Source organism: Telmatherina bonti (assembly GCF_933228915.1).
Source record: "Telmatherina bonti genome assembly, chromosome: 14".
In the NCBI taxonomy this organism is placed as follows: Eukaryota; Metazoa; Chordata; class Actinopteri; order Atheriniformes; family Telmatherinidae; genus Telmatherina; species Telmatherina bonti.
In genome coordinates this window covers 33,020,595-33,030,189 of record NC_136612.1, presented here as the reverse complement: position 1 = coordinate 33,030,189, position 9,595 = coordinate 33,020,595, and the positions used below count along the sequence as shown (strand labels likewise).

Genomic DNA, 9,595 nt, shown 5'->3' with positions numbered 1-9,595 from the left:
TATTACTTATCAGTGCAATGATGTAAAAGTCATAAAAGCACCAGATGTGATGATCATGTAATGCAATGTTAAAGAAACACTGATAAAACTTGTGATTTGACTCATGACACAGTTTTCTTGTTATCAGTGAAATTATGTTTTTGTACCAAAGTGATTAACACAACACTGCAGGATTGAGCCAAGTAAAAAAACTATTCATGAATAACAGGATTGTGTGTTTTTATTTTATTTTATTTTTTTACATTAACCATTTAAATTGTAATCTGTTCATTTCTTACAATCTACACCCTTTTTACAAAGTGACATTTACTTCTAAGCCCACACCCTCAAAGATTTTCTTAAACCTCCCCCTGCATAAATATTCAAAAGAATAAAACTCTAAATAAACTGAAGCAAAATTGTATTAAAACAAATTTGTTAAATATATTGGTGAGTGTTGCTGCATCCATAAATTACCTTGGTTCAATAAGATTAGCCAAGTGTCGTATTTCAGCACCCACGTTTCCATTTGCCCGCCTCAGGAAGAGCATCAGTGTCAAGTTACATTAGGAAAAGCTTCTCTTCCGGTTAACACTTTCAAAATAAAATGATTTTATTGCGTGCTACACATTTGTAAACTATTTCACAAGTCATCCTACAAATACAGCGACTGTGTCAGATAATGAAATCACCCAATTTCTCTAAGGTTACATCACTAACTATATAGTGAAAATTTTGAAAATTGTATTGACATTGAAAAAATGTTATAATTAACCTTTTGTTTGATTTATTTAATGCAGATCTGAATCACTGGCAATATAGTTTTTGTAAAGTTTAGTTTTTGTAAAATATGAACTTAAAAACATAACTTCACATGAAAATGAATCAGAAAAAAATGGTTTCTTCTCTTTGAAAAGACAAAGAAGCAATTCAAACAATTTCAAGGTTTTCCAGGCATTAAAGGCACATTTATAAAATCTATCTGGCACCAACAAGATGTAAGTAATCTTAATGGACTTTACATCAAAAGTAATACATTTAAACTGTTTGTTTTTTTTTTTTTTTCTAAACTGCGGTGTGTGTGATCAAATAAATCGATCAAGTAATTTCCCTTCACAAGTGTCTGTGTCCATACTCAGTAGAAACTTGTTTAGTAACTGTATTTTACTATTACGACACAAGCTTGTAAGTACGATATGGAAAGATTACATTACACTGTATCGAGAAGGCAATTCCTGATTATCCCATTAATCTGATTGTAATACTTTATTATTTTTTAATTGGACTGTGTTAGCCCCACATGTGTCCTGTGAACAGATAAATATCAAACAGTCTCATCATGCAAATGAGTTGTTGCTGAGTATTTCAGAGACTGAATATGAGGTGCAGTGGTGAGGAGGTGTCTGTCGGTACAGAAAAGGTAATCTGTGCTAAGTGAAGAGTGCAGCTCCCTCTGTAAGAATAAGTGAGAGCAGCAGCAGCAATGGCTTGACGCTGATGGAGCTTTTCTAACATTTGAAAAACAGATGTCAGTGTACATCAGTTCCTCTAACTGATATATACGTGCAGGCATTTGTTTAAAGTCATACTCTTATACATCACAATTTGGACACAATTCCCAGTCGAATTTATTGGAAAAGAGTTTATACTATTTCATAGATGAAATGCGACATCTAGAAAAGGAGCATAACCATGCAGTGCAACTTTATGCTGCAATATTAGGTTAAGAGGTTAAAAGGGGACATAGTGAGTCATATTCAGACTTTCTTTTTTTTATATACTTTTTTAATTTTCTACTTTTTGCAAAAGCTGATGTAACATGCTCAAAACATTACAGTCATGATCCGGAGAAAGAGAAGTCAGTATCAGACTGTGGAGATATGGGATTGCCCATGATTATAAAATGTCTTCTCCTGATTCCTCTGCATGAGGATTGCTTCCAGTTGTGTTTTTCCTTGGGTGATTCCACTCTAGATTACCATAATGCCTCCACCAGAGCTTTTCTATGGGTGAAACCCACCAACTTAATTCTGCTGCCCATCTCACAAATGATTTTCATTACAAATGTGATACAATTTAAAAGGAAAATAAACAGGCTTCCCAATAGCTTGGAAAAGAGGTGCAATCCTGCAGGTTTAGGTTTTTAGGTTTTGGAAAGTTTATTTGAACATAATGACAAATCTAAAAACAAAAATAGAAATAAAACATGACAAAATGTTTTTTTAAATAAAAGGGGGTGGGAAGAAGCATAAGCTTATATATAAATCTAACCTAGTGATGAAACAATATCAATTACAACAATAGTAACCTATTAACAATACAATAATAATAGCAACCAAGTATATTAGTGATACCTGTATAATAATAATAACAATAACAATAACAATAATTATAATAATAATAATAATAACATCCTGAACATATAATCTACAAGAATACAATAATCAATTACAGTGATGGAATAATACAGTAATAATACAAAAAATAATCGCAACAATTATATCAACAATAATTTTAGGACTCAAAATGTAGACCTATTACATAAACTATGTCAATCTAGAAGATCACAATAATTACGGTGATGAAACAATGCAGTAGTGATAATAATAATATTAAATATTAATAACTATATCAACAATGATATAAATAATAATAATAAAACTACTTTGTTCATGTAATATGTCTACATTTTATACTATTCCATTCTGCTCAATTAGCATGTCTCTGTATGTTGATTTAATATACTGATTTAGGTTTTGAGATGTTTTCCTCCTCCATAAGATCTGATCTAAATTAAATGACAACTTTTCAAGTTCAGCATAGTGACACAGGGAAGCATTTTCACCTTGGATGTATACCTCTGAAGATTATGTATTATTATTATTATTATTATTATTATTATTAGGGACCATAACAGTAGTTTAATTATTTATGTATTTATTTATTCATTTGATTTATTTGATGGGGACATTGCATTTGTATATTTTCACTAACTTGTAGCTGATGCCATGCAAATAGTTTTCAGCCTAAGTGAATCCTCAGTTCTCATCTCTGGTTGGGCCTTTCTACACTACATTAAAAGTCAATAATACATTACAAAACTGATATGAGAATAACATATTCCCACAATATAAAATCAGTCCATCCTCACAAGACTTATGTAAAACTCACTGTACTCGCTGTACAACAGCGGTTCTCAACCTTTTCACAACACAGTACCCCTTGTAAAATATTTTTTCAGCAAAGTACCCCCTTACCACTGCAAAGTGTTTTTAGTTCAGAAAAAAAACATGAAATACAGCACTTTGCCAGTTGTGTTTGGTTTTTTTAACTTTAAGCATGCTCATCTCTACTACGCCTTCAGGACTCCATTGTTTGCGTTGTCAGGGCGACAGTGACTCACGGATGTGATTTGGCTTGTAACGGGTGGGGTTCATTTAACATTGGATTTTGGAAGGAATGATATGGTATAAATCTAAATGCAAATTATGAATGTACACTTACATTTATATTATGATATTATTTGATTTAATGGTGTTTTAAAGGAAACATAAAAAGATGTGTTTTCAAAAAGTTATTGTACCCCCTGGACTCCCTTGAAGTACCCCCAGTGGTACGCATACCCCATAAACTGTATATACGTCACCCATAGGTTTCTGAAGAGCTGAATTGAAGCTCGGTGGGCGGTTCCTACCATCGCCATCTTGGCAGGGGCATGCGCGTTGTCTCGCCCGGAAAATACAGATATGGGCAAAGAGGTGGAGCTAAGAGGGGGGCTGTGAGCGTCATGGTGGATGATTGACATTGAGCGAACTAGAGCTTTCTAGAGCTAAAAGCTAACCTGGAGATAACTGGAGATAACAGGAGCTAACCAGCTAACGGAGGTAAGCGGGCTTAAGCTAAGTCATGTTGTTAACCGGCTAAAAACCGCGGTTGTTCTTTGTTGTTCCAAGTTGAAGCCAGAGATTGATACCTGTCAATCAAAAGGACACGCCCCTATATGTCGAACTTTGAGATTAAATTACTTTTAAACGGGCGAGCAGGAAAAAATTCACTCCCCCCACAGTTGTCATGACCAATAACTGAAATTAGATTTTTTTTTTAACCAGGCTGTAAACATGTTTATTTTATGCTGTGAAGTTGGTCTTTTTAACATGAGTCTATGGGGCTTTGCTCTCTTTTGCAGCCCTTAGTGGATGAAGGGAAAACTGCAATTTTATGCACTTTTTAGGCTTCACTTTTAATCGCCAGAGGTTGCCGCTTGGCGTACCCCCATTTGAGACACAGTGCTGTAAAAGAAGAGAAGCGAGCTTTTTATTTTGAAGGGACAAATTGGAGCTTCCGGTCATGTCGCCTCTAGATTGTGATTGGCTGTTCGCAGCTCGTGCCTTTTGATAAAGAATCCGTGTTCGGGGCGAAGGCAGACATGGAGGAGCTGAGCGCCGTGGGAGAGCAGGTTTTTGATGCGGAATGCATTTTGAGCAAACGACAGCGGAAGGTCCGAGCCGTGGAAGTACTTTCCTCCTCGTTACCCACGGGTTCTTCTTCCGTGGTTTTCCCTCAAACTCCCCCTTTAATAGCATTTTCCTCTTGTTTTTGTAGGGAAAGTTGGAGTTTCTGGTGAAGTGGAGGGGATGGTCATCCAAGTAAGTGCAAGTGGTTTTCCTCAACCCGAAACAATGAAAACAACAACAACGTGTCGCTTGTTGCTTTCTGGACAACGGAACCGACACATTTGGGCTCAAAGCCGAACCTAAGCACTTCAAAGTTATCATATCTGCATGTTGGCTGAAACGAAGCGCTGAAATTTTTACCTTTACACGCGTCTTTTGTTCATAACAAGCATTTTATTTTAGTTTTTAATAAAGGCAAATGTTTTCTTTAAGACGATCTGAACTTTTTATGTTTTTAAATCTTTTTTTCTACACAGATAATACAGATTATTGCTTTTTCTACATATTTTTAAATCGAGTTTTGTTTGTTTCAGTCTTGAGAATGACCCAAATCTCCAATAGTTGATCGATCTTTGATGCATAACTGTGTTATATCGCGTTATAATTGCACGTGCTCTCAAAATTGGTGATTATTCCTACATTTTCTCGAGTGTTTTGGTGCTTTTAAGGCTGATCATCATCATTTCTTGTGACTTGCCTTCTGTTCACATTGTTGCTGTAATCCACCATCACTGCAGCCTGCCAGCTCCACGGTTTGCTGTTGGAACCACATCCTTTGTGTGTGTGTGTGTGTCTGAGTGTGTGTGTGTGTGCGTGTGTAGGGGGTGAAGGGTGGGGGTCGACAATTTCACTGCTGATCAGAAAAGGCTATTCAATTCTAGTAATGTAGAAGGAGGTGATTATGTATGCATGTAGCCCAGATCTCAGCTGCTTTCTGGTTTCTCTCAACAGGTTAAATCTGTCGGATACAAAGTTTCAGACACAGGAAGGAAAGCCTGGAGTTGCTTCAGATCTGGCAAAGAAAATGTCTAGTGGCGTAAAATAAGATGTTAAAAAAAAAAAAAAAAAGGGGGGGGGGAAATACAAGATTTGTTAAAAAAAAGTTGTAAATATTCAACTGTTTTTTTCTTTTCTCAAAAACTTTCAGCTTTATTTTGTAAATATTTCAAGTGTTTGAAACTAAAGAATAAAAACTTAAAACATACCGGCTTTTGCTTTAAAAAAAAACAAAAAAAACAGAAAAGTTTGCTTATACGCATTTCTTAAAGCCAACCAGTCACAACAGGTTTCTGCTGAATGGGAAAAAGAGTAAAGTTAGAAAAGTAAATATTTACTAGCGACTTATTAAGTTGCCTAGCTGTACAAGCCTGAACCCCTTTTTAATAGAAATATATTTAACACCAACAATACGCTGCCAGTTTAAGTAAGCCTCAGAGGAAAGTATTTTATATTTTGTTTGTTAAAATGGTCCGGTTTCTCGCCCATTTAAAGCCTCCATTGTGCGGTTATAAACAGATGTTTACAGCTGCGACACTGCAGGCATCATGTATCCATCTTACAGAATTACTATTTAACTAGTTTTCCTGGGAAGGAAAAGGTATTCCTCGGGTGTGTTTGGAGGGAAGTTTCTCAGCCAGTCACTGAATAAGCTTCTCAGGTAACATTCAGGTTGCTTGGAGCTGCTTTTAGTCTGGTGGAACAACAGAGTCTTGTGTTCCTGGACGGACGGTCTCTGCTGAAAGGTCATCTCCTAGATCTGGGATCAGTGCTCAGGCTGGAGGGTCTCTTTCATCTAAACGGAGCAACTTGTTGGTGTATTCTGACCCGTGCTCTTCATGTCCATTTCTTTCAGACACAACAGCTGGGAGCCCCAAGAAAACATCCTGGATCCCCGCCTGCTGGCTGCGTTCAACAAAAAGTAGGTTTGCGTGCTTCCACGTGTGTATTAGGACTGTGAAGATATGCTTTCGTCCCAATTCGATTCAAATCCGATGTTTTGGGTGCCGATTCGATTTAAATTGCGATTCTCACAATTCTTCGATTTTGCAGATTTTTTTTAGACTAAAAACAAAAAATAAATGTACAAAACCTTTTTTGCTCGTTATTTTTTTTTTTTTATTTCAATCAGGAAAAAACAACCCAGCAGCCAGACCATCATTCTGCTGCTATAATGGCCAAGAAGATGAGGAAAAAGGTCAATAAAAATAGAAATGACCAATTTTTATATAATGAATTTTTGTATTTGTGTGAAAAATAATAGATTTTTTAAAACAAAAAAATCTATTTCAAAATAGTGAAGCAAAAAATCCCAATATTCAATTTTCCGAGATCAATTTTCCCGCCCCTAATGCGTTTGGTTGTCAGTGGTTATTTCCTTTCATGAGGACAGAAAGGGAAAAATCTCTGACTCACCTGTTTGAGCAAATGTTTTTCTAAAAAGTGGAGCATGTTGTGGAGACGACAGATTTTCCTCATTTCTGCGCCTCAGACAAGGACATGGAGACACGTATGACTGCTCAGAAACCTTCAGGAAGGGAATTAAATTAATACGGGACCTTTTAATGGATTATTGACTGTCATCAATGATTTCTATTTTTATGCCAGAACTAAAAATTACAAATAAATGCACGAATTAAAGACAGACCCAAATGTTCATTTGACCTAAATGGTCCCTAAAAGACCTAAAATAAGCTGATGATGTCTTTAAAAGCATTATTTTTGTGCATCATCTTTATTAAATGGTGGGAAACTGGAAAAATATGTTTTTTTTTTGCCAGTTCTATACTGATGAATAAATATGACTATTATGAATCTGGATGTAGTTACAGCATTAATTATTAGTATAACTGGCTTTTACATCACAAAACACAATTAAGAGGGTTTCTTCTTCTCTTTTTTCTTTTTTTTTTTATGCTTCATGGTTATTTCGCTAATATTCACGCTACTTTTTCCGGCTCATGTTCTCCTGTGGATTTGAAATAAACAATGTTTTTTTTTAAAGATGATAAATGTCTGAATCTTTTCAGATGTGAGTTTATTAACTAGGTACCTTAAAGCTTTGAGCAGCATGACGGCATCGATACTCGTCTCTTATCCAGGGGAGATTTAAGCTTCAAGAGATCAGTCCCGCGATATGTTGATGTAACGTTTCAGACGTGGCGAAGCAGGTGGAATTGTGGAAAAGTCTGCCGTTATGTGGATGTGTGACCATGGTGGAGACTCCTCCTGGTAAATCCTGCGTTGTTTCCTGCAGGGGAAGCAGGTGAAAGTGGCGTTTTTTCTGCAGGGTTTCATGTTGTAAAGAACTCGCGATGCGGATGCCATGATGTGCACGGTGAACATGTCTTCGGTCGATACTCAAACTGTTTGTTTTCTTCAGAGAGCAAGAAAAGGAGCTCCTGATGTTGAAACGAGGTAAACGGCCCCGAGGACGACCGCGGAAGATTGTAGTAAGTACCACATCCACGCAGAGCATGCAGCGCTCGGGATTTAGAGCAAAACGTTTCATATTTGTCTTTCAAAATGTAGGAAAATGTTCCCGAAGCTCCGAAGTCGAGCAGCTCTTCATCTGCCTCCTCCTCCTCATCCTCCGATTCCTCATCCTCGTGCTCTTCTTCTTCATCATCGTCAGACGACGACGAAAGCCACGATAAACAGGCGAGTCCGGGTCTCCGAACCAGAGACCTGCACCCAGTCCCTCAGAAGAAGGCGCAGATCGTCATGGCGAAGCAAGATCCCCCCAAGAAACGGAGCAGGAAGCCTTTTCCTCCGGACGTCAAGGAGTTCCAGCAGACCAAGGGAGCTCGCAAAGTCCTGAAGACCAGCAAGGACGCCGAGATCCCCGGCGCCATAAAGAAGCCCGCTCACCCCGCCAGCTTCACCTTCATGGGTTTCCATCGGGGTCCGACCAGGGAGGCGGTGGGTCCGAACAGGAGCCCGCTCACCCAGGCGGCGGCGGTGAAGAACTCCATGAGCCCCGGCGGGCCCGCCAGGTCGTCGGTCCAGACCTCGTCCCTCCCGCTGAGCAAATCCAGCCAGAGAGGCGCGGCGGAGGGGAAGCTGTCCGTCTCCAGCAGCGGGACGAGTCTGGATTTGAAAACAGCTGCGAGTAAATCAAAAGGAGTGGCGGCGCTGAATCTGAACACTTCCAAACACCCCATTCAGGGAACCACTCAGCACACTCTCAGCCCCCCCAACGGACAAAAGAAGCCCCCGCCCCCCGTGTCAACAGTGCAGCGGACGCCGGGAACAAAACCAGCGGCTTCTTTACCGTCTAAAAACACCCCATCCAGCCTGGGTCCTGGTCCGCAGCCCCTCAACCTTCAGAACAAACTGTGTCACAGCAGCGAGGCCTCCGGCCCCCCGCCACCGTCGGGCCCCAGGAGCGCAGCAAACCCGGCAAGGAAGACCGCTCTCTCACACAGCCAGGAGTTTGATCTGCCGAGGAGTCCAGCAACTCCCGGGAGACTGCCGGTGAGAAAGAGCCAGCCTGGCGGGGACAAAGTCCGCGACATGACCGACATCCAGACCGCCAGGGTCCAAAGCAGGTTGGAGATTCAGAACCAGCCCGAGAGATTTGCCTCCAAAGCCAGCAAGAAAGCAAAAATGACCGACATGAGTACAGGCGAGGAGGAGAGCAGCTCCGACTCGGACCACAACTCTTCCTGTGCCGGACAGGGCCGCTCGGTCGCGGTCCAGAACCAGGACTGGAAGCCCACGCGCAGCCTGATCGAGCACGTCTTTGTGACCGACGTCACCGCTAATCTGGTCACCGTCACGGTCAAAGAATCGCCGACCAGCGTGGGCTTCTTTAGCATCCGCAACTACTGACAGGACCCCGCCGCTCATGTGGATTCTGACAGAACCGGACGGTAAAACACATCAGGGAACAAATAACGGGGTTCATTTGTTCTTCTTCTGGGTAAAAAGAAGAAAAAAAAAGTTACATTTTTAACAGATAAAAAGAAAAACATGGATTGTAACTATTTATTTGCTCACGTCTAAAACCATTTCTTCAAAGCATCAGGATGAAAGTTCAGCACATGGAGCTGCTTCCTCGTTCATCAGTCTGAAGCCCCATGTGGGCTGACAAGCTAACCCCGCCCTGAAAGATTCCCCGGTCTATCGTCCACTTTGCTGGAAATGTGACCAAAAAGTAATCA

General features: G+C 39.8%; 1 protein-coding gene across 1 annotated transcript; it reads left to right on the top strand.

Annotated features, from left to right (window-relative positions):
• The first annotated feature begins 4,398 nt into the window (after window positions 1-4,398).
• Window positions 4,399-9,279, top strand: cbx2 (chromobox homolog 2 (Drosophila Pc class)). The gene is made up of 5 exons (XM_079253519.1): window positions 4,399-4,477; window positions 4,582-4,625; window positions 6,286-6,351; window positions 7,813-7,882; window positions 7,962-9,279. The coding sequence occupies exons 1-5, from the start codon at window positions 4,406-4,408 to the stop codon at window positions 9,261-9,263; spliced, it is 1,554 nt and encodes a 517-aa protein (XP_079109645.1). The 5' UTR covers window positions 4,399-4,405; the 3' UTR covers window positions 9,264-9,279.
• Window positions 9,280-9,595: the final 316 nt, after the last annotated feature.

Bases quoted from the DNA above. Each gene is read 5' to 3' on its own strand.
- cbx2 (XM_079253519.1), top strand. From the start codon at position 4,406: ATGGAGGAGCTGAGCGCCGTGGGAGAGCAGGTTTTTGATGCGGAATGC. The intron at 4,626-6,285 runs GTAAGTGCAAGT...CATTTCTTTCAG, and splicing joins TGGAGGGGATGGTCATCCAA to ACACAACAGCTGGGAGCCCC. The intron at 6,352-7,812 runs GTAGGTTTGCGT...TGTTTTCTTCAG, and splicing joins CTGGCTGCGTTCAACAAAAA to AGAGCAAGAAAAGGAGCTCC.